Source organism: Malaclemys terrapin, chromosome 6 (assembly GCF_027887155.1).
Source record: "Malaclemys terrapin pileata isolate rMalTer1 chromosome 6, rMalTer1.hap1, whole genome shotgun sequence".
NCBI lineage: Eukaryota > Metazoa > Chordata > Testudines > Emydidae > Malaclemys > Malaclemys terrapin.
Genome location: NC_071510.1, coordinates 34,869,865 through 34,894,362, shown reverse-complemented (window position 1 = coordinate 34,894,362; position 24,498 = coordinate 34,869,865). Strand labels below are relative to the sequence as shown.

The 24,498-nt window shown below is 41.2% G+C and overlaps 1 protein-coding gene across 1 annotated transcript in view; it reads right to left on the bottom strand.

Moving 5' to 3' along the window:
• The window catches only part of LOC128839549 (guanine nucleotide-binding protein G(q) subunit alpha), a 220,683-nt gene that overhangs the window by 152,826 nt on the left and 43,359 nt on the right, over positions 1–24,498 (bottom strand). The window contains exon 2 of the mRNA XM_054032623.1: positions 7,312–7,496. Within this exon, the coding sequence (XP_053888598.1) occupies positions 7,312–7,496 (185 nt within the window). The remainder of the gene's footprint in view (positions 1–7,311; positions 7,497–24,498) is intronic.

Sequence of the window (24,498 nt, the reverse complement as noted above, 5' to 3'; positions counted from 1 at the left end):
GAAAATGTTTTTTTGTTTGTAAGGTCCTTTATAATAAAAACAAAATATTCTCCTGATGCTCGACCTGGTGACTGATTACCATGCGCAAATTAGTGGTGTGTAAGCCAAGGTACTGTTAAAACACATACATGAATGTATTGTTCTTCTGGAAGGTTTTCTTTAAATTTATTATTAATTTATTATTAAATTTTATTAATAAATTTTAATTAATTTTTATTAATTTTTAAATTGACAAAGAAAAACACAGTGCAGTACATATGAGACTCAATCAGAAGTCTTGCAGCAAAATTGTACTGACATTCATAGAGCATATAGGCAAACCCCCTTGTTTGTGTATTAAAAATACACAATGTGCTTAGATGATTGTATATATTATGCAAAAGCTGGACAGAGTTTTGAGACTGGAGTAAGTTTGTCCCCCAAAAGGAGTAAAAAGAGAAAGGCCAAAATTTAGTGAGTACAACTAAGTTCAATGGGGATCTGAGGGTGCTCCATATCTCCGTAAATCTGTCCATGTTTATTTAGGTGCCTTTATCATCATTATTAGTATTATGACAGAGCCTACAACTCAGATAGGGACTCCACTGTGCTAGACATGGCACAAATAAGACAACGAGTATGGGAAAGGAAGCATTATTGAGATTTTACAAATGGAGATGTGAGACAGTGAAACTAAGGCCCCACTTAAGCAAAGCACTTAAGCACATGCTTGATTTTAAAAATAAGGCCCTGGATTCATTGTAAAGAAATAAAGTTATCTTTTTAAGCATAGTTTAGGTAGAAGTGAGAGAGAGGGAAATGGTAAGGAGTGGATGAGGACAGTGGGAGAAAGAAGAATGGAAGAAAGAGGGAAGCTCTCCCATTGAGATGAATGAGGCAGAGGGGAAGCACTGTTAAAAGAGAAGAGTAGAAGTGCAGTGGTGGGACAATGAAGTATGGCAGCAAATGGAGCACGGAAATGAAGGACGACTCAGGTGTGGTTAGAACTAATCAATCAGTCAACAAACCAGTGTAAAGCCAAGTGTTCACACTGTGAGGATGAGATTTCTAATAACATCAGAATGCTGCTGTGGAGTGTGTCAGCCCTTAGCACTGCTCCCTGTGCTGCTGCTGGAGAAGCAAGTGTTTCAGAGAGGAGTTGTTGGGTTTTGGGGGGGGATTTTTTTTTTTAAATAAAAAGACACCCTGATGTTCCTCTCACTGCTGTCTCCCAAGTGGAAAGAAGGGTGAAGTGGTTACTCAGAGCCCTCAGCATTCATCTTACAGCACGGTATGATTCCTGAGAATCTATCATGGGTACAGTCCATGGTTCCTTGTCTGCACCCATGCTGTTAGGTGTGATGCTAATTTAAAATCTTGTTACACAGGTTTTCATAGTGGCTGGCTCCCAGAAAATCTATTCCTTGCCAAGAAATTGCATCCAGAGGTAACCAGAGTGTAGAACTACAGTGCTTCATTATCTTTGTTTGTAAAGCTTCTCTTTATTGGACACATTTCTTCATTTTTGTGTGCCTTGAGATGGATTTCTGAGACTACTAAAGCTGAATATTAACGAATGCTAACAGTATAAAGCCTTCTTTTCTATAACCTACTTTTAAGACCCTATCTCAGTCCCTCAGGTTTGAGACTTTGAAGAAAATCATGCAGATGGCACTTCTGCTTTGAGAGCAACTTCACAAGCTCATTCCAGGTCGATAGGCTGTTCTTGAATACTTCATTTAAATATCACACGAATCTCATTTTTCTAAAAGGACAGTAGTCCCCCAGAATCTTCCCTGTCTAGAAGTCGATGAGCAATTTTATTGAACATACTGAAACTTTATTCTTCTTGCATGTCAGGTGAGCTGACTGAGCTAGGCCCTCCTTGTCATCAGCAGTGTTTTTTGTTTGAGGTGGTTGGGATTCAACAGTGTTCACCTGGCTCTCCAAATCATTTACTTGAGAGATGAGTTTATCTAATTTGGCATCCATACCTACTCCAGATCTTTTACAATTTTTATTAATTTGTTCCAAAATATTGTGGCTAGAGCTGTCTGGATCTGAAGCAGCAATGAGACAGCTGGATGCACAATAGCTTGGGGTGAATACTGCAGAGTCAGATTGTGCATATAGAATTTTGACTTTAAAAAATTTGCCTCATCCATTTGATTTTGGATTTTGAAACATTCCTTTTATAACAGGGTAGTAAATTAGGGTTACCATGCGTCCGTTTTTTCCCGGACATGTCCGGCTTTTTGGTAATCAAACCCCTGTCTGGGGGGAATTGCCAAAAAGCCGAACATGTCCGGGAAAATACCGGCTGGGCACTTCCCCTCCCGCATCTGCTCTGCTCCTCCCCTGACTCTTCGGCTCTGTTTAAGAGCCGAGCTGCCCGAGCGCTACTGGCTTCGGACAGCCCCCTTGCCTCTGGACCCCAGCCGCCGGCCGGGCACTTCCCCTCCTGGGCTCCAGCTGCTCTGCTCCGGCAGCGCAGGGCCCAGAGGCATGGGGGATGCCCAAAGCCGGAGCGCTCAGGCAGCTCGGCTTTTAAACAGAGCCGAAGAGTCAGGGGAGGAGCACAGAAGCTGGAGCCCAGGAGGGGAAGCGCCCGGCCGGGGGCGCAGGGTCCGGAGGCATGGGGACTGCCCGAAGCCCGAGCACGACCGGCTTCACGGTTTGCCAGGCAGCCTCCAGACCCTGCGCCCACAGCTGGGCACTTCCCCTCCCGGGCTCCAGCTGCACTGGGGAAGCACCGGCCAGGGGCGCAGGGTCTGAGGGCTGCCCGGCAAACCGTGAAGCCGGTAGCGCTTGGGCAGCCCTTTTCGCGTGTCTGGGAGGGAGGAAGGGGAGTTAGGGTGGGGACTTTGGGGAAGGGGCGGGGAAAGGGGTGGGGCCAGGGCCCCGTGGAGTGTCCTCTTTTTTTATTTTTTAAATATGGTAACCCTAAGTAAATATACAGATTGCCTTTTGTAATAGTCTCAGGTCATGACCTTGGCTAAATGAACACAGAGATATTTGAAACCTACAGCAGAAGTTAGGAACAAGTACAAACTCCTTGCTCTGCTGGCAAGGCCTGCTCTCACTTTTGTCTTTTCAGCCTCTTTGAATCAACAGTTTCTTGCCGGACACTTCACTATAGCAATTTGGCAAGTTAGGTTCACATGGACTTGTTACCTGTGAATGAGAGTCTGTGCACACCAGCCACCAATCCAGAACTAGTCTATTGCCTCTCTTGTGCCTGTCTGTTAGGGAGAAATAGAAATAGAAAATTGTCTTTTGGGAACTGTATACCTCCAGAATAGTGACTTGAGCCTTTTGTTTAGTAGTTCCCCAAGCAAGTGCTTCCATAATGGTGGGAGAGAAAAATAAAAAAATCCATATTGATATGCTCACTCCCACCCCTGTCCCTCTACCACTGGTTACATGTAGGAAATACACAACAGGAGGGAAGGCTCAGGACTAGTGTCTCTGAAGCAATGGCTTCTAATCCACTACTAAGATTCTGAGAAGAAGTTAGAGGTGAGAATAATGGCTAATAATGCTATGCTGAACTTTGTAGCTGACAGCACTATTGACAGGAGCCTAGACACACATGGCCAAATTTCTGACAGACAGGCCTACATTCTGAATGTAAAAAATGTGAGTGAACTTGAACATTTCTAGCTGCATATGCAATGATTACTGTTGTAGCTCACACTGGATTTTCAGGCACATGTTGCCATTTAGATTCCTGATGAGACATGTATGGATGAAAAACCTTATTTCTGTATGTAATCCTGGTAATTGCCTATGCATTTTTGCATGTGAAACTCAGGCTTATTTTTAATTTATAAAAAGAGCTTGATTGTACATGCATCTTGACTTGTTAGAAACTTTAAAAACCTCCACAATTACTTCAACTTTTAGTATCAAGATATAAAGGAAAAACAATAAGCCTTCTACAAAAACAAACTAAATGCCAACCCGTAAATCACCACTCCCCATGTCACGCAATATCCTGAGTGAAGAAACAAGCCGCACCCAATACCCTATACCTCAAAAGAACTCAAATTCTGTCAGACTAACAGGGGGAAAGAATTCTGGTGTCAAAGCCTAGCATGAAAGAATCTCCTACCACAAGCTCTAAGACATTTCATTCTAGATACCTAGCTTGAGGCTCTCAGCTGACTTCCTGACTTACAAACAGCCAAGATCAGAATCACCTTCTTTAATTGAACCAGTTAAGTCTATGCAGTTCCTGAAGAAATGACCTAATATGTATTCTGTGGCTAGCACTGCTTAATAGGTAGGCAGTCATGTTCTACATCAGCTGCCTCTTCCAAGTGGCCGACATAGAACATATTACAGTTATCCAGTCTAGAAGTCACAGGGGCCTAGATTATCATAACAAGGTCCCAATTGCCTATTTAGGTGGACACTGCAGGGGTGGGAAGGGAAAGCCAGCTTCCCCCCCACCCAGCATCACCTGATATTGCAGGAGCAGTCAGAAGTCCAAAACATCCCTAGATTTTGAGCCTCCTGAACAAAGGATGGAGAAACCCTTGAGACTGAAAATACCCCTGCTATGCCCTCTAGATCAAACCCACAGTCTGTAGCATTTAATGAACAAGGGCCATTCTATTCTCGTATCTTTAAGCACAATCAGTGTTACTGTGAATTGGAAGCTGTGCAGTTTTCAAAACAGAGGGGGCAAAACAAGTGGTGAGCTAAAAATAGGCTGTTACTCAAACTTCAAGAAATTCTCTAGAGATAGGATTTCCTGATATGATATTCAAGTTAATAGGAAGTGCCCTTCCTGTGTTTTTTAGGATGCAAGGGTAACGAGTTTGTTTTCAGCAGACTTAAAGTGGAATCTGATCTGAGTTCATTGTTTTAAAGTGACCTTTTCTGCAAAATGTAAATTTGGTAGATCGTGTCCCTCAATAGTTAGGCATGATTTTGAAACAACTGTAATTTCACTTATATTTTTATATGCAAAGAGTCCTTAAGGAAATTGTGCATTGTCCCTACAAATTTAGGATCAGATCCATATATTCTTATTCATGCTGGGTAGTGCCTTACTTCACACATAGCCCCATCAAAGTCAATGGAACCACTTGTGGCTATTCCAGGAGAGTAAGGGGATTAGAATCTAGCCCTTAAAAGTACCTAGATTTTACATAAGGATAAGTACAATAATCATGAACAACACACAGGCTCTGATGTGCTTTTCATGAAACTCACCTGACATAACATATTCAGCCAACTAGAACTCATACAAGAAAACAACTAGTTTAGGTAGAGATTATGATTTACTATAACAGAGTTTCCAAATTCGGATTAAAAACAGTTTGGTCTTGTCTACACTAGCAAGCCACAACAGGCTCAATACCTCCTATTGCTGAAGTCGATGATATTTTGGATGCTGTATCTGCAGTTCACCTTTAATAATTAAACCTCATATACTTCAACACAGTGGGTGTCCACCTTAACACTACTTTACTAAATCCTGTTGTTTCTGGTTAATAGAGGTTTAGTCTGTGGATTTCCTTGCTCTTTGACGTTTTGGGTACTTAAACAACAAATACTACAGAAAAAGAATATCTGAGTGACTGGTAAGAGTTAATCTCACTTTTGTACAGCACGATTAAATAAACAGAGTAACTGACTTCACAAGAGTCAGAGTGAGGAGAGCATACACTTCAGAGAAAAAATAATTGAATCATTAGGACCGTATCTAGCCAGCATTGCAAGAAAGAAACTCTCACTGAAAGGTGAGAGAGTTTGATAACAAAACCCCTGGGAGATTATGGATATTACAAATAATCTCTTGATTCTTTGCTGTAGCAGCAAAACACTAAGGTTTTTCAACATTCCCAGCAGCTACAAAGAGATCCTATTAGATAAAATTCAGGAGTTTGTTTTTTTAAAAAGAAAAATACAGGAATAAGCAATTTTATGCCTTAAAAATAATACTTTTTCATTCAAATACTTTAAAAATCTGTGCAAAGGTAAACAAATGTTATCCCAATTTTATTCTCCTTATTGGAAAACAAACCTCTTCTCTACTTAAGAGACTTGCTCAATGTTAAATAGTGAGCCAGTAGCAAAACCAGGATTAGAATCCAGGAGGCAAATTCTCAAATACAGGTTATGCAACTTCCAGGGGAAGTCAGCAGGAGCTGCATATATGTATTTGACCCCTAGCTTCTATGTTCCAGTCCTGTTCTTTAACCACTAGGCATGAAACCTCCCCTATGTTCTGATGAATACTGGAAGTTTTACTACCTTTCATTGAAGTGTTTAAAATTTTTAAAATATCTTTTTCTTTTAAAAAGTAAATACAAAAAGGGTCAGAAAGAACTCAGGTTTAGCTATATAAAACCTGACAAATGCTTACATAGATTTTCCCTTTTCATATAAAGCACAAATGTTGTGCGTTTCAGTGATGTCATCAGCCTCAATTTAATTTGTTTGCTTGTCAGTTTGCGTCAATAAGCATGACTTAATAGCAATCACATATACATGCACTCACACCCATTTTGATACTAGTTTGAGTTTCCAAGATATATAACATTGAAACAACATTTTCAAGTAACATATGCAAACAAGTTTCAAGTGGTCCATCCTGATTATCACTACAATAGTTCCTCTCCTCTCCCCCGCTGCTAATAGCCCACCTTAATCAATTGATCTCGTTAAGAGTTGGTATGGCAACCCCTATTTTTTCATGTTCTGTGTATATATATTTTCCTACTGTATTTTCCACTGCAGGCATCTGATGAAGTGGGCTTTAGCCCATGAAAGATTATGCTCAAATAAATTTGTTAGTTTCTAAGGTGCCACAAGTACTCCTCGTTCTTAAATGCAAACAAGTTTAGCTTGTTTAACAATTTAGCCCTACTTATAGATAAAACCCTATTTTATCAGTATTTTAAATATTATGGGGCAGATCTCCAGGTCTGGCTGAGCCATGCTCTGCATAGAACCAAGGGTGGGAAAATAGGAGGGAAGATGGTTCCAACAATCTCAGAGCATGACAATCAAACTCCACCCTGCTCCTGACAATGCCCCCAGTCAGCCCAAAAACGCTCCCTATATCAGGTGGATGCTCTCTGGCCCGTTTGTGCAGCCAGAGCAGTGCAAAGGGAAGAGAGCCAGGAGTCAGGATGTGGTCCTACACATCAACCTTCCATACAATCTGCGGTCTGCAAGATGTTTTCATCTAAAACGTTAAGTACAGCATAACTTAAATACCAGGAAGCAACTGTATGAGTTTAAAAGCCTTTCCAAACATACCCTAGTATATAAAAGTGGAAAGCATTCAGCTGCATATTTAAACAGAAATCTCACCTTATTGTGTTCATACTTGTATGGGATTTTGAGTGTATCCATAGCTCTGATCATAGCTTGCATTGCTGTAAATATATTCTGATACACGAGTTTTGTGAAACCCCTTTTGTCTTCGTCAGAGTATCCTGATCCATGGATGATTCTCATCTGTTTGATGAATGTGCTTTTGCCACTTTCTCCCGTACCTGCAAGACATCCAATAAGGACACATCGTCAAACCAAAATATTCACAGAACACAAACATGAAATTGTTGCACGAATTAAGCAACTTATTCTGTACAGAGCTGAGCAACCTGTCAGCACTCAACCACTAATAAATAACAATCACTCTTAATTACAGACAACACAAACAAAGGCCAATCCTATATCCAAACAGTGAAGGCATCCACTCACAACTAAAGTAATGCTTAATTAATAAAAAGTTGCCTTTTTGGGTCCAAAATAAGTAAGAGTATAATATGAGAAGGATTCCAAATGTTACCAACTAAAAGATGTATACACCAAAACCTCTAGAGCATCAACTGCTGGCCCTCTCTGTCAAGGTGGAATGAATAGAGTCATTAAGGAATTGGCTAAAACCAACCCAGATCAACCAGGCATCCAGAGAGACGCTCCAATGACTCAGACTGACACTCTCAGTAGAGAAGCTGAGCAGAGACTCCCAACTCAAGAACAAAGGACTGGAAAGTATGAGATCAGGGATACATTGGCTCTGGAAGAAGCTTGAGAGCTCTCTCACCTGGGAACCCGACTAAGGAAGGAAGAAGTCAGAGAGAAAGAGAAGCAGAGAGCCTGGAAACGGAGTTCACCACAGCTTGGCTTGGTGGATTGCTCTGGACTGACTAGAATGGACTGTTCTTTAACCTTCTTTACTCTATGAAAACCTAAAGCCTTCAGTGCTGTGTCCCAGTTGGCTAATAAACCCTACCATTTGGAAAACGCTGGTTAAGTGTTACTTTAAATGCTTGGTGAGGTGCATTTACCTCCAAAAGTGTACAAGTCTCTAACCAGGAGAGTATCTCAGTTGGCCTTGCTGAACAGCACTCACAGAGTGAAGCAGGAGTGCTGAAGCCCAGAGATTCAGTCTCACAGAGGTGGTGAGGTCACATGGCCTACACTAAAGGAAGAGAGAGTCCCCTTAGGGTCTGGCACATCAAAGGGGTTTCTCCAGATACTGTTCCAAAGCTGGGGGTGTCCCATCAATCCTGTGGATCCATGACAAATCTACCAATGACCTTTTGAGCATATATTTATAGTTATTTAAATTAGTACAAAATGTTTAGCATATGTAAACTGCACAGCAAGAACAGGGTGATTTCAAATGGAAAAAACTCAAGATATTACGGTGACGGGGGGCAATATATGTATTTGCTGGGAAAGGTCACCGGGCATTTTTCTGTGTCTGTGATTGGCTGAGCACACCAGGAGGGTCAACAGAAGCTATTTTACTTGTTTTCTCAGAAGAAAGGGCTGTGTTTTAGAACAGACAGAAAATAAAAACATTTTATCCTCACCTTTATCTCTGGCAGATGTGGCCCAGGCAAGCATGTTAATATTCTTATTATTCCAACAATTAAAAGACAAATTGTTTTATTATTTACACTTATTAATGTGTAGGTGAATCAATAAAGTCTTTTCCATGGTGCTCATTACTGTGGTATCCAAGCACTTCACAAACATTAATTAAATTACTCTCACAACACTTCTCTGGGGAAGAGAAGTATAATTATCCCTATTTTACAGATGGGGAAACAGAGCCCAGGAGAAATTAAATGACTTCCCCAAGGTCATACAGGAAACCTCTTGCAGAACAGAGAATAGAACCTCATTAGTATTGCTCACAAGGCCACAGTTCCTTACACTGAGAACAATAAAACGAATTCCCCATAAAATTCTACCCCACTAAGAACAGCAAATTTGACTTAAAGAAATACTCTCTCCCCCTCCTTCCAGAGAGGCACATGGAGTTGTGGGTATCATGCCACCAGGCTCCTCCTCTTCCACATTGGTACACTCATCTATTCTGCAGTCTGTCCCCCCTTATCTTCATTACTGGTGTCCTCATTCATTTTCCTCTTTTCTATATTTACTTTTATCTATTTCAATTTGTAATAATACATTAAATCAAAACATTCTTACTCAAGCACAATATTTTGAAAACAAAAAGTTTTACTAAGTGGCACAATGCCTAACTTTCCCCCACATAAAAGGACCATAAATCCCTTCAGAACAACCTCTGTGGGAATAGACAGGCCTTGCAGAGTATTAGAAAGGTCGGCAAACTCTTGGTATGTTGGACCAGTGAGGGGCAATGAGCTTCAGAGAACCCTCTCAGCCCTCTCTCATGACATTCAAAGATGGAAAGCCAGATTCTCTTGAACCCTAATCTTTTCATACATCAGAGCCTCAGATCCCATGGGAATTTGTTTTGACCGTACAATACTGTCCATTTCAATCTGATGGGATGGTTCAATAAAAAAAAATCTTTTTTATCCAATATACATTTGAAAGCAGCTTTAGAATATTTGCTTTTAAAATGTGTTTAACGAGAGTTAAATCTGGAGATGACAGTGCACATTGACAAACTGCTCACAAAGAGATAGCAAGGAGAGGGGGGGAAAGACCATGAGGTTTATGAAGTGGATTATTGAAATGAAGTGTATGTGCACAAACACACACATACACTGCAGTTTTCCATTACACAAATGTCTATCCATATAAACTTACGGATGCAATTTTTGAACTTTTACTAGAAGGCTTACTATAGTCTACTGATTCCAAAGTAGGCATTAAACAAAATGTGTCCCACTGATAGGGCATATTTTATTCATACAGAATATGATAGATATAATTTAAATACTTTTAGGAGTGTAAATACATCCTTGATCCCCATTACCCTTCAATGCTAGGAGGCTATCTCACACAGCACCCAAGCTCCTGCTGGACCAAGAAAATGAGAACTCAAATTCAAATCAGCCTACATGGTATAGCACGCACAGCTTACTGGATTTTGGGGTAAAATTTGAAACCAAGATTGGCCTTAATTATAGGAGCTTAAACTGCACTCTTATTTTTGAAGTTTTTGTCTTCAACTGTACAACTTTTATTAGTAGTTTTATATAAAAAAATTTTTTCAAGTGATGGAAAGATTAGGTACTAGAAAAAAAGAAAAATGGCAGCTGATTTTCTGGGATTTCTTCCATCTGTTGCTCCCTCCTTCCACTTCCCTCCAAAAGGAAGAGAACAGTGAGAGTTGAGGTTATACTGTCAACATGAATTTTAGGAGTTTTATTTAAACTGACACATTTGTTTTTTAACTGCTACTTCAATTAACTATTACTCACGAGTAGTCCCATTGAAGCCAATGAGACTACTAATGTACTAATGTGTTTAAACTTAAACACATGTGTAAATGTTTGAAAGATCAGAGCCCCAGTGACTCTCACAAAGTGGCAGATGTGCTAGCGCGTTCTTTTTTCTGTTCCTGTATATTATTGTGCATTCTTTTGAAGTGGGAACAAAGTCTTTAAACATAATTGCTACAAATTATTTAACCCAGCAACGAAAGCAGCTGTTCAAAAATTATTTAAAGCCATTTTTATTTACATTTTTATGTGGACGTGTGGGGGGGGAAATGTAATGAGAGACTTCCACCAGGTTTTCTCTGCAGCATTGAATGGAATACAGCAAAACTACTCACTGGTGGAATCTTTTAAGGACACAGATGGCTCTTATCTCCTGTTTACACATGGGGGAATTACATGCTTAAAAATTCCTTGTGCATTCAGGGTAACATTGACCACAAACAGGGTTCAAGAATTCAGGTAGATATTTCCACGTAAAATATGTCTAGATTTCTTTTATGTGGAAAAGAGTTTGATTATAAGAGCTTGACAACACATTTTGGAGCAGTGACTGAATTTACACATGTGTAAAGTGTAGGGTTGCCAATTTTATAGATTCATAGATTCTAGGACTCGAAGGGACCTTGAGAGGTCATCGAGTCCAGTCCCCTGGCCACATGGCAGGACCAAATACTGTCTAGACCATCCTGATAGACATTTATCTAACCTACTCTTAAATATCTCCAGAGATGGAGATTCCACAACCTCCCTGACAAGTTAGGAACTTTTTCCTAATGTCCAACCTAGACCTCCCTTGCTGCAGTTTAAGCCCATTGCTTCTTGTTCAATCCTTAGAGGCTAAGGTGAACAAGTTTTCTCCCTCCTCCTTATGACACCCTTTTAGATACCTGAAAACTGCTATTATGTTCCCTCTCAGTCTTCTCTTTTCCACACTAAACAAACCCAAATACATTTTGGTTGGATGTATTCCTGGAGGTTTCCTCACATGACAAAATCTTTAATTACAGATTAATCTTAAATTCCTGGAGATTCCAGGTCAATCCTGGAGGGTTGGCAACCCTAGTAAAGTGCCATTGGGGGTAGGCGGAAGGCCCTCATCAGCACATGTGCTGAATGGGGTACAAAATCACCCCATTCCTGGTATTGGCCTTCATTATTAACCGTAAACAACATAAGAAACCTCTCTTGCGCTTGCCTGTTTTCTCCTGCATTTGCCTGTTCCTGAGGTTTCTTTCTGTACCTTCCCTCACTTTATTTTGAAGCAGTGGAAGGCTCACACCTTTCGTTTATTGCTGGATTGGAGATTACAGGAACTACCTGGTTTAGGTGCATCAGCAAAAATAGCTCTGCATCTTTATGCAGGGTCCTAGAACCTGACTGTTCTCACAACCATATACACTTAGGATGCTTTATAAATACAAACCAACAATAATAGAAGGTGAAATACACCCTTGACAGATCTTGATTGTAAACTCTTGGAGCTGAGACCCTGGCTCCAATTCTTTTCTCATTTCTGTGTAAATCAGGTATAATTCTATTGAAGAAATTAGGCCAGGATAAAATCAGTTCACATGAAAAGAGAATTGAGTCCACCATTGTCTTCTGTCTGTACAGCACCAAGCACACTAGTGGAGCTTTATAAAAGACAAATAGTCATCTAGTTTGCAAAGACAAGCCTTTCTTATTAAGACATTTGGTACCTATGATCATTCCTCAGGTAGAAAAATGAGGAAATACCTCTTTGTGTTTGGCAGTTTTATGTAACTAATGTTGTCCTGCTTTTACACAAATATCTTTATGAAATGACAATTAATTTTCCCTTGAATGGTTCTCATCCCCGAAGTCCCTCTTCTTACCCCCATCATGCCCTTTGTCATGGCTACCAACTAACCATCAAACCTTCCAGAGAAAAGAAGATGAGATTTTCTTTGGAGGATTTCAGGATAACTCCTAAAAGGGCTGAATGTGCTGCCTCTGCAGCAATTTCATCCCCAAGAAGTGAAAGGTCATCACTTAAAATTTAGAGGAAAAAAGAGTCCGTTAATAAAAACCATTAGCAGATGTAATTCTACCACAGACTTCCAGACAAAAGACATATTGTCTTAATCAGTATGGAGCAAATGTTCTATTTTTCGTACCCCTTTTCTTTTGGACTAGCATAACATGAAATACCTTTGCAGTATTAAAACTAGACAGTCATGAGCACTCTGCACTATTAAATACTATGAACAGCCACCTTATGTAGAAGCTACAATGAAAATATTAAACTACACTAAGGAAGGTTTAATGCACAAGCTCAAACCTAAGACCAAACTGAATGAACTAAAAGTATGCCTTAGAAATCTCAAAACAAATATTTTACTTTCTATCAGAACTGTTTACTGTGCTGTATGTAACTTTAACTCCTAGAAAGGGATTTAGACAAAAAAAAAAAAAAAAAAAAGCCTCTCCTACCACCAGGAAGAAGAGTGAGTCCATGGATAACACACACATGCTGTAATGCTTACCTATATTACCAGTGACTTGGGAATCAAATACAGGAGACTGGAAATCAGTGTCCATCCCAAAATAATATCAGAGCTAGAGCTTTGCAGAGGGACTTTTGGCATAACTATTTTTTGTAATGAACTAAACACACACAAAACTATATATATGTATATATGTATATATGTATATATGTGTGTGTGTGGTCCTTCTATACTGGTTACTGTGTTACCTTAAAGAAAATAAGCTTTATAGCTTAATATACATGTTCTTTGTATAAAAAATTAAATAGGGCAAGAAAAACTGTACATGATGTCCGTCCCATCCCTTCCCCTTCCTTAATCAGGCCCCATGGAAACTTGAGATAAAAATGCTCGTTTCTGAATATTTTCTTTTTCAGGTACATTTTTCAACAGCAGTTAAAATAATTCACTTTTTTGAAAAGAAAAGAAAAGAAAAGAAAAGAAAAGAAAAGAAAAGAAAAGAAAAGAAAAGAAAAGAAAAGAGATACACAGTACTACGGGTCTCAAATGTTCTGCATTGAAAAAAACAAATTACTAATGCAAAAGTTTCCCTCCATCCACAACCTCAAAAAGGTAGTGATGCATGCAAACCTCATTTTTGACCCCTCAGCAGACATATTTCTACAGTAACGAAAAAAATCTTAATACAGAAATCAAGGTTAGGAGTGAAACAAACAAGTCAACCTTTTAATACTTTTGGAAATACTTTCCAAAGGGGAAACACATCACTTGGATGGGAGGTTACGAAATATTAGACCTGAAAAATCACAGAATTATAACATTGAAAAACTCTCTTAGGTAATTGTTAAGGGGTTCTAATTATATATTTTTCTCTCTCTCTGAGGCCTATACAGTGGATTCATGGTAACTAAGACACTTGGCTTTATAGGTGGGGAGAAATAAAATACCATACCAAAAAGTCATTTTTAAAAACAATACAAGATTTCTAACAGCTTTTCTGCAAAATGTGTAGCACATACAAAATACATGGTAGTGCAGTACAAATGTCTGCCTAAGGCCAATGCTGCAAGGCACACACCTTTTCATTTAATCTATATTGCATGTTCATTAGCAGTTATTAGTTCTTATTCAACAATTCTGCTAGAAGCAAATGCATTGAGAAAACACTTGGATCAAGCCTAACTAAATCTTTTAAAAAGAACAAAGCAATTGACACATCTGGTAAAGGTGGAGCTACCCTAAAAGAGAAATTGCCTTCCTTTAGATTGACTATACAGTAACCTAAGCATAAATACAGGCAGAAGAATACATACATTTACAATATTATTATTTTGCTTGGTTTTGATTGGTGAAGCTTTTAGCTCTCATTTTTCTTTGTTGAGAGTTCGGATAGCAATGAAACCTATACAGCTGGAAACAGATTATGTTCAGTTTGCTAACCATGCAATTTTCACTAGATTAAACAGGACAGTATTTCAGGTGATATGCAATTTCAAAATGAGGTTATGGAAATTACAGTATATAGGTATTCAAATATGTAAGTAAACAGATGGGTCTAAGGCTTAAGGAGTTTATACCTTGTCCAACTTTGTGGATCTATTTGTGCACCATTCCCCAGAGAGGTCTTTAATTGGGTGATGATGTGCTGGGGTTTCCTCTCATATCTAGTCATGATCATTATATTGCACATCCATCAATCTCAAAGTAGTTTTCAAAGAAGGATGGTTTTGTGGCTAAGGCACTAGACTGGGACTCTGTTCTCAGCTCTGCCACAGACTTCCTGTGTGTCCTCGGGCAATGAATTTACTCCCTTTGTGCCTCAATGCCCCATCTTTAAAGTGGGATTCAAAGGAAGTAGGATCAGACACTATATGAATTTACCACAGATGCACAAAACTGGCCTTGCTGGTAGTACTCCCTGCTCATGAGGAACATCTGGGCTGCTTCCAATCCTCCTCTCTCATTTCCCAAATCAGCAGAGAGTGCCCTCAAGAAGAACTGCCCCACCTTGTGCCACAGAGCTGTCTTCTGGCCATTCAAGGAGCAGCTTTAATGAGCTTTGAAGAGAATAGAGTCTGTCAAATCTTTCATGGCTGGAAGGATGATGACTGCAATACAGACTGAGAAGGGTCGGAGCGTGCACGTAAAGGGGTAAAAATGGAAATCCACAGGACTCTGATGGGAATATTAAGGAGTTCCAAGAAAAGAGAAGAAATCACTAAATCTGTTAACACAGGACATACATATACATGATTCAACTATCAGGGGGTAGCCGTGTTAGTCTGTATCTACAAAAACAACAAGGAGTCTGGTGGCACCTTAAAGACTAACAGATTTATTTGGGCATAAGCTTTCGTGAGTAAAAACCTCACTTCTTCGGATGCATAGAGTGAAAGCTACAGATGCAGGCATTATATACTGACACATGGAGAGCAGGGAGTTACTTCACAAGTGGAGAACCAGTGTTGACAGGGCCAATTCAATCGGGGTGGATGTAGTCCACTCCCAATAATAGATGAGGAGGTGTCAATTCCAGGAGAGGAAAAGCTGCTTCTGTAGTGAGCCAGTCACTCCCAATCCCTATTCAAGCCCAGATTAATGGTGTTGAATTTGCAAATGAATTTTAGTTCTGCTGTTTCTCTTTGAAGTCTGTTTCTGAAGTTTTTTTGTTCAATGACAGTGACTTTTAAATCTGTAATAGAATGACCAGGGAGATTGAAGTGTTCACTTACTGGCTTGTGTATGTTACCATTCCTGATGTCCGATTTGTGTCCATTTATTCTTTTGCGGAGGGACTGTCCGGTTTGGCCAATGTACATGGCAGAGGGGCATTGCTGGCACATGATGGCATATATGACATTAGTGGATGTGCAGGTGAATGAGCCCCTGATGGTGTGGCTGATGTGGTTGGGTCCTCTGATGCTGTTGCCAGAGTAGATATGGGGACAGAGTAGGCAATGAGGTTTGCTACAGGGATAGGTTCCTGGGTTGGTGTTTCTGTGGTGTGGTGTGTAGTTGCTGGTGAGTATTTGCTTCAGGTTGGGGGGTTGTCTGTAAGCGAGGACTGGCCTGCCTCCCAAGGTCTGTGAGAGTGAGGGATCATTTTCCAGGATAGGTTGTAGATCGTGGATAACGCGCTGGAGAGGTTTTAGCTGGGGGCTGTATGTGATGGCCAGTGGTGTTCTGTTATTGTCCTTGTTGGGCCTGTCCTGTAGTAGGTGATTTCTGGGTACCAGTCTTGCTCTGTCAATCTGTTTCCTCACTTCCCCAGGTGGGTATTGTAGTTTTACGAATGCTTGATAAAGATCTTGTAGGTGTTTGTCTCTGTCTGAGGGGTTGGAGCAAATTCGGTTGTATCTTAGGGCTTGGCTGTAGACAATGGATCGTGTGATGTGTCTTGGATGGAAGCTGGAGGCATGTAGGTACGTATAGCGGTCAGTAGGTTTCCGGTATAGGGTGGTGTTTATGTGACCATCACTTATTTGTACTGTAGTGTCCAGGAAGTGGATCTCTTGTGTGGACTGGTCCAGGCTGAGGTTGATGGTGGGGTGGAAATTGTTGAAGTCCAGGTGGAATTCTTCAAGGGCCTCCTTTCCGTGGGTCCATATGATGAAGATGTCATCAATGTAGCGCAAGTAGAGGAGGGGCACTAGGGGACGAGAGCTGAGGAAGCGTTGTGATTCCATGAAGTTTATTATGAAACAAAAAGGCCCCTTTTTTAGCACAGTGCACAGGGATTTATACACTATTGCGATTAACGATTTCTCCTTGTAAGAGGAGCGGACTCACCCCTGTGGTGCCTCCTGCTGGTCGTCTCGGGAATTAGCTCTTCCAGCATCCTGGAGCGCCCCCTGCAGGCCGGTGATCCGCCTGTCCTCTGGCCCCATGTCCCTCCCAGACCCCAGTGCCCTTTTATCTGGGGTGCTGCCACCTGGCAGTACACCCCTCAGTACTAAGGTCGCTCCTCCCTGGGGAACCCCCATCCACTATCCCTACCTCACCTCAGAATAAGGCCACTGCCAGTCACCAACTAGCCCCCGCTCCCTGGAGCAGACTGCAGTATAGGCCACTCATAACAGGTAAGGTTGGGTTTGGACCTGCTGCCTTGGCCTAGCCCTGGGCTGCCCTCTGCAACCCCCAGTACCCCTTGGCCTTCTGCCAGGCCACAGCCTGGGGGTATCCAGGCTGGAGCTCCCCAGCCTCTCCCCAGCCCTGCTTCACCCAGGTACTCTGTGTCTAGTTCCCTGCAGCCAGGCCCTTCTCTCTCTGAGGGCAGAGAGAGACTGTTGAGTGCCTGGCTCCCTGCCTCTTATATAGGGCCAGCTGGGGCCTGATTGGGGCGTGGTCCAGCTGTGGCTACTTCCCCAATCAGCCCAGTAGCTTTTCCCTTTGCCCCAGCCCTCTGCCAGGGCTGTTTTAAACCTCTCAGGCAAGAGCGGGGTAACCACCCCACTACACTCCTGGATTGCTATGAGCAAGGAAAAAGAAACGTGGTGTCTTACATTGTTGATGACAAGAGGCGCTCAGAAAGAGAAAGCTTCTAGTATGGCATTTTTTCAATGTGAAGTCAGATTCTTCTATAAAAGATCCTTGTTCATGAGAAAGGAAAACTGGATAAAATAAAGCTGATACAAACGTGTAGCCTTGTGGAGTTTGTTTGGATATTTCCCCAAAAACTAAAATCACTGGTAACAAAACAAGAAAAATTGGAAACAGTGAATCACCAGGCTTAGCTAAACCAAGTTACATAAACAATTATAGCATTAATTCCAGGTAGGGTAAGGGGTTTAAATTTATTCTTATTATACCATTATGAAACCTAGACTTCTTATCCTTGGCCTTTTAACATAGATACTTAGCATTATGGGAAGACTGGTAAACTGGCCAAAACTCATACCCATTGTGCCTTCCCATAGTATCTCCTTATTCACTAAAGAGCAAAGTTAAGAAATTTAACGTAGCCTTAGAAGCCTGAATTCATACTTATCAATGTAATAAATAGTAAAAATTAATACTAGTATAGGGCTGGATTCTCAACTCAGCCAAATTAATTTAGAGCAACTGGAGAATTCCCCTGTGTAGAAAGAAAGTTGGTAAGAGCAACACTGGTGGTATCTCCTGCACTGACTCTGCTGCCATGAATACTTGAGGCCAGACATAATGGGAGGCAGGGTTGTGTCAAAGGAGGAAAGCAGGAGTGTGGCAGAGCAAAGCTGCCCTAGAGCAGATTCCACACTGGCCACCCCCCTGCAGCATTGATTTAACTAGGTCAAGCTCTCTGTAAGCCCCCAAGGGCCTAAACTCTGTTCACATGCAGGACTCAGTCGGTACATGACCATACACTGACCTGCACCTCTCTGAAGCTGCTGCTATCTTCTCCAGAATCTCAGCTTTCATTTTAAAACAGAGTATTGTCTCTCAAAATATGACAGGTGTCACCAATGCAGAGATAAGTCTGAAGAGAACTTGGAACAATAACTCTAAGAGGTGTGGACTGTCCCATTCATCTCAGGTGAGGCGTTAGTTCATATGTCCAATGACGGTAATTTAAACATCACATTGTTAACTATTTAATCCTCATGTGAAAAAGGAGGAAGAATCACAGGTACCCACAATTTATGATGAGAGATATTCCCTTCTAATGCATTTGTGACTTGTCCCCACCCTTTTGCATCCTCCCAAGGAGCCAAGCCTGTGGGCACATTCAAGCCCAATGGAGGAGCAGCCCAGGTCAAGAAGCCTAGTGGAGCTCAGAGAGTCCCATGATCAGTTCTGCAAAAAAGGACGTGGGGATTACAGTGGACGAGAAGCTGGATATGAGTCAGCAGTGTGCCCTTGTCACCAAGAACGCTAACAGCATATTGGGCTGCATTAGTAGGAGCTCTGCCAGCAGATCAAGGGAAGTGATTATTCCCCTCTATTTGGCACTGTTGAGGCCACATCTGGAGTACTGTGTCCAGTTTTGGGGCCCCTACTACAGAAAGGATGCAGACAAATTGGAGAGAGTCCAGCGGAGGGTAACAAAAATGATCAGGGGGCTGGGGCACATGACTTACAAGGAGAGGCTGAGGGAACTGGGCTTATTTAGTCTGCAGACTTATAGAGCTCTACAAGGGTCTTCCATTTTCCTGGTCTTTGAGGGTCTGATCCAAAATTTTAGTGAAATAAAGGGAAGTCTTTCCATGAACTTCAATGGTCTTTGTATCAGGCCCTTACTGAGGGGAAGGGCTGAAGGTTGTTGACTGAGATATGGTGGTGTTCTACTGGATGATTTGTACTGAAGCTGGTTCAGTTGAAAAAGCTTTTCTATTTTGGATTCTTATCCTGTTTTCATGTTTTTTAAAAAAAAGCTGCACCCAGAAATGTTGTAATAGGCATTTTTAAATATATATGAACAAAAATAAAGCTTTAAATGAATGATAAATATTGTTCATTTTCTACTACATCTATTGAATTGTACATTTACTGTTTTAAGAGAAAGTCCTCTGTGGTGAGATTAGGAATTTAGGGTACTTGCATTGCATTGTGCAAATTCTAATGAAAGTGAATGAAAAAATATAGAGTACAACTCTGATCATCTGAATATTATGGGAGACACTGACTCAGGCCCCACTCCTACAAAACAGAGCAGTACTTAGGTGAATGACTACAGACTGGTCAGCCTCATCTCAGTCCCTAGAAAAACCATGGAGCAGGGCCTCAAGGAAACCATTTTGAAGCACTTGGAGGAGAGGAAGGTGATCAGGAACAGTCAACATGGATTCACCAAGGGCAAGTCATGCCTGACCAACCTGATGGCCTTCTATGAGGAGATAACTGGCTCTGTGGATATGGGGAAAGCAATGGATGTGATATATCTTGACTTTACCAAAACTTTTGATACGGTCTACCACAGTATTCTTGCCAGCAAGTTAAAGTATGGATTGGATGAAAGGACTATAGGGTGGATAGAAAGCTGGCTAGATTGTTAGACTCAATGGGTAGTGATCAACAGCTCAATGTCTAGTTGGCAGCCAGTATCAAACGGAGTGCCCCAGGGGTTGGTCCTGGGACTGGTTTTTTCAACATCATCTTTATTAATAATCTGGATAATGGGATGGATTGCACCCTTACCAAGTTCACAGATGACACTAAGCTGGGGGGAGAGGTAGATATGCTGGAGGATAAGGTCCAGAGTGACCTAGACAAATTGGCAGATTGGGCCAAAAGAAATCTGATGAGGTTCAACAAGGGCAAGTGCAGAGTCCTGCATTTAGGACAGAAGAATCCCATGCACCGCTACAGGCTGGGGACTGACTGGCTAAGCAGCAGTTCTGCAGAAAAGGACCTGGGGATTACAGCAGATGAGAAGCGGGATAGGAGTCAGCAGTGTGCCCTTGTTGCCAAGAAGGCTAACAGCATATTGGGTTGCATTAGTAGGAGCATTGCCAGCAGATAGAGGGAAGTGATTATTCCCCTCTATTTCGGCACTGGTGAGGCCACATCTGGAGTATTGCGTCCAGTTTTGGGGCCCCCTCTACAGAAAGGATATGGACAAATTGGAGAGAGTCCAGCAGAGGACAACAAAAATGATCAGGGTGCTGAGGCACACAATTTACATGGAGAGGCTGAGGGAACTGGGCTTGTTTAGTCTGTAGAAGAGAAGAGTGATTTGATTGCAGCCTTCAACACCTGAAGGGGGGTTCCAAAGAGGATGGAGCTCGGCTGTTCTCAGTGGTGGCAGATGACGGAACAAGAAGCAGTGGTCTCAAGTTGCAGTGGGAGAGGTCTAGGTTGGATATTAGGAAACACTATTTCACTAGGAGGGTGGTGACGCACTGGAATGGGTTACCTAGGGAGGTGGTGGAATCTCCATCCTTAGAGGTTTTTAAGGCCCGGCTTGACAAAGCCCTGGCTGGGATGATTTAGTTGGTGTTGGTCCTGCTTTGAGCAGGGGGTTGGACTAGATGACCTCCTGCGGTCTCTTCCAATCCTAATCTATGATTCTATGAATGTGACTACTTGCAGGAGTAAGTGCTAACCCCAGTAGTGAATGTTTGCGAGACAAATCACTAAAATTGGATAAGCAGTGTTTCAGGTAATCAACAGAATGCTTAATGTATTTACAGATATCTGAAAGGGTGAAAAGAAAGGGATAAAGAGGTGTGCATGCAGTGCTTTTCAGCTCAGCTCCCCTTCACTCTCACGCCCAATTTGAAATTATCATCATGGTGGGAAAACCTAATTTGAAAATTATGATGTCATTTAAAGCGAGAGTTTACTCACAATGAATGGGTACATTGACTTCAGTAGGACTATCTGTGGAACAAGGTACTATTCAACTTCAATAAGGGTGGCAGAATCTGGCCGCTTAAAGAGTAAGTGGAACACATGCTGACATGCACACCATCAAACTGAATGCTCAAAATTACCTTGACAGGGATTTAAAGATTTTGCAGTGAATGGTGAATAGTCATTAGATCAAGGCCCTGATTCTGCAAACATTTGTGCACATGTGTAGCTCTACACACTGTAAGTAAACCCAGTAATTTCAACAGAACTGTACTCTCAATAAGTAAAGTTAATCATGTGCTTAAGTCTGTGCAGGATACGGGTCCAAGTAGGTATACCCCTCACTACCAGCTTACAATTGCAGAAGGGCAGGACACTGGCCTTTCCCTATTCATCCTGTTTCTGTACAAAACTGAGGGCTCTGGTCAGGAAAACAGGTCCACAGATGTGCACTTTCCTCTGGCAACTCTTACTGAGAGCACAAAGTTTTTGTGTGGCAATAATAGCCTACACAAATATCAAGCCCAGTTTGCTGCATTACTCCTGTCTTACACTGGTAGAAATACAAAACTGGAATAACGAAGTGGTACTATCTTTTTACTGATAAGAAACCTAGGGGGGGAAACTAGACACATTATTCAGTTTTAACAGGTAGTAGATAGTGCAGTTAAAAATGTCCGTATGATCAGCGCCCCCTTCTTCCTCTTCTCACCCCGGCAAACAGCTCTCAAACTCCACCCGTACCCCCCTGTGTTTTAGCTAATGAAAACTTGGCTTTATTACTTGAAAAAGACTTGAGATTAGAGAACCTCGCTAGTAAGAGAAGGTTTACTTGTCCAATAGCTTCCCCATTGCTGTACCTAAACATTTTTGCTCATGGGGCAGTATACAGTAACTGAATGAAAAAGTGGCATAAGCTCTCGTGTCCTCTGATTTAAACTTGTTTCTAACTGAAATAACAAGAAAACCATTTTCAAAGTAAAATCATACTGAATGTTGTCCATTTCTCAGAGAGCAAAATAATTTTCTAAACTAATATCAAAAATATCTTTGTTAATAGGTTAAACTATACTCCACACTCTGTATGTTTCTTAAATTGTATCCTTTTTTCAACAAAAATGTCATGATTTTGTTGGGTGAGGCTTTATAATGATCTAAAATAGATAAGTGGAAAATGATGAAAAAGGGATTCTCAATGAGAAAAGACCACTCTAGGAATATATTACGGTATTACTCTAATTAAATGGTCAGTCACCATTCACAGAAGCTGATTATGAATCAAGAAACTGCAGCAGCTTGGTTTGGTGTGGAGCCAGTCATGAGAAGAAATACTGTATTCTGGAAGGGGAGAATGAGAAAGTGACGGAGTGGCTTCCAGTATCCCCCGTCGACTGAATACAGCTTGAAAGTACTACACAAAATTTTCTACCTGCAAAATTACTATAGATTGTAGAGTAGGCATCCAATAAACATTCAGAAAAACACTGTTGTGGATAGTTGCCTAATTAATGCACAGAGAAGTGTGGAAACCCCAGAAAGTACAAAAGAGAGATTAACTTGTACGAGGAAAGAGCTGTGGAAGCAATGGAGAAGTGTGACAAGATAAAATGAAAAATACTTGATTGCAATTATAAGGTTGTTTTTAAGAATATCCTTAAGCCAGAAGAACTCTTTTAGAGCCTCTCAGCTTGTAAAAATCTAGCTAGAGAGAAAAGGCAAACGTATCCTCTCTTTTTTTTTTTTTCTTCCCAGTGGCAGAATATAAACACTCACTCTCGGTCACACACACACACACACACGCACACGCACACACACACACACACACGGATTGGGTTTCTAGAGAGCTAGGATGTTCAAAGTGCATTGTAATAATTTATCAGATCATTCAGGGGGCTCAGCAGAAGGAGGATTGTCATAAGATGTAGAAGGTGCAACTGGATGTCAAGAATACCTTTGGCACAATGAGTCATACTGTTTGATGCAATAAGTTTCTTCCACTTCTCCAACAGTATTATGAAAGGTCATATTTACAAAGTCTGTACACATTAAGAGATTCATGGTACCATTTTCATCTTGTCCATATAAATTTGAATATAAGAACTAAGGAATTAGATGATTGAGATCTGCCTGGAGACAGGACTGAGTGTTCTACCCGTGTATATCTGTATGACTGGCCTGATAATGGTGCTCAAGCTAGAGTGTATGCCACAGATATATTTATATATTATAAATATTTTGCACTTCTGTAGTGTCTTCCATGCGAGTTTATCAAAGTGCTTTATTAGCATTAATAAATTAATCCTCACAAGAACCAGATTTGTTCAGGAAGTATTATTATCCCAATAATACAAATAGGAAACCAAGACCATGTGTACACTGCAGGGACTATAGTGGCATAGCGATGGCACCATAGCTATGTTGACATAACCTGTAGTGTAGTCACACCCTACAGCAATGGAAGGGATTTTTCCAATGCTGTAGGAACAGCACCTCCCCAAGTGACAGTACTATTCTTCCAATGACCTAGCTGCATCATTCCTGGGGTTATATCAGCATTGTTATGATGCTCTGGGGTGTGGATTTCTCATACTCCTGAGCACCATACCTACGTCAACCTAAATTTTAAGTATAGACAAGGCCTAGAACACAGAAAGATCAGGTGACTTGTCCAAGGTCAAATAGAAGCCTGTGTTACAGTCAGAAACAGAACCCTCCAGTCCCATGCCAAAACTACATCTTTGTTTTTGTACTTCTATTGAAAAAGTAGGCTAGAGCACCTACAAAGTGAAGTTCTAAACTTAAGACAGAGAAGTATGTAACTGTTTGGATAGGAAACAGATCTTAACTGTTACCTCTGGGACTTTAATGTTCCCAACACTGAAGCAGATGTTATCAAAAAGCCTGGGAAGGGTGTGTACACCACGCAGCTGCCAGGCAAGGGGAGGGGGAGGTGTGTAAGCCAAGGCACAGGTCCCACACTATTCCTGATGGGATCCCTTTAAAGTGAATTCCCAAATACCCTTATTTAAAATGTATACTTTATTGCAATCCAGGTCTTCAAATTCAATTTTCTGTGTTGGATT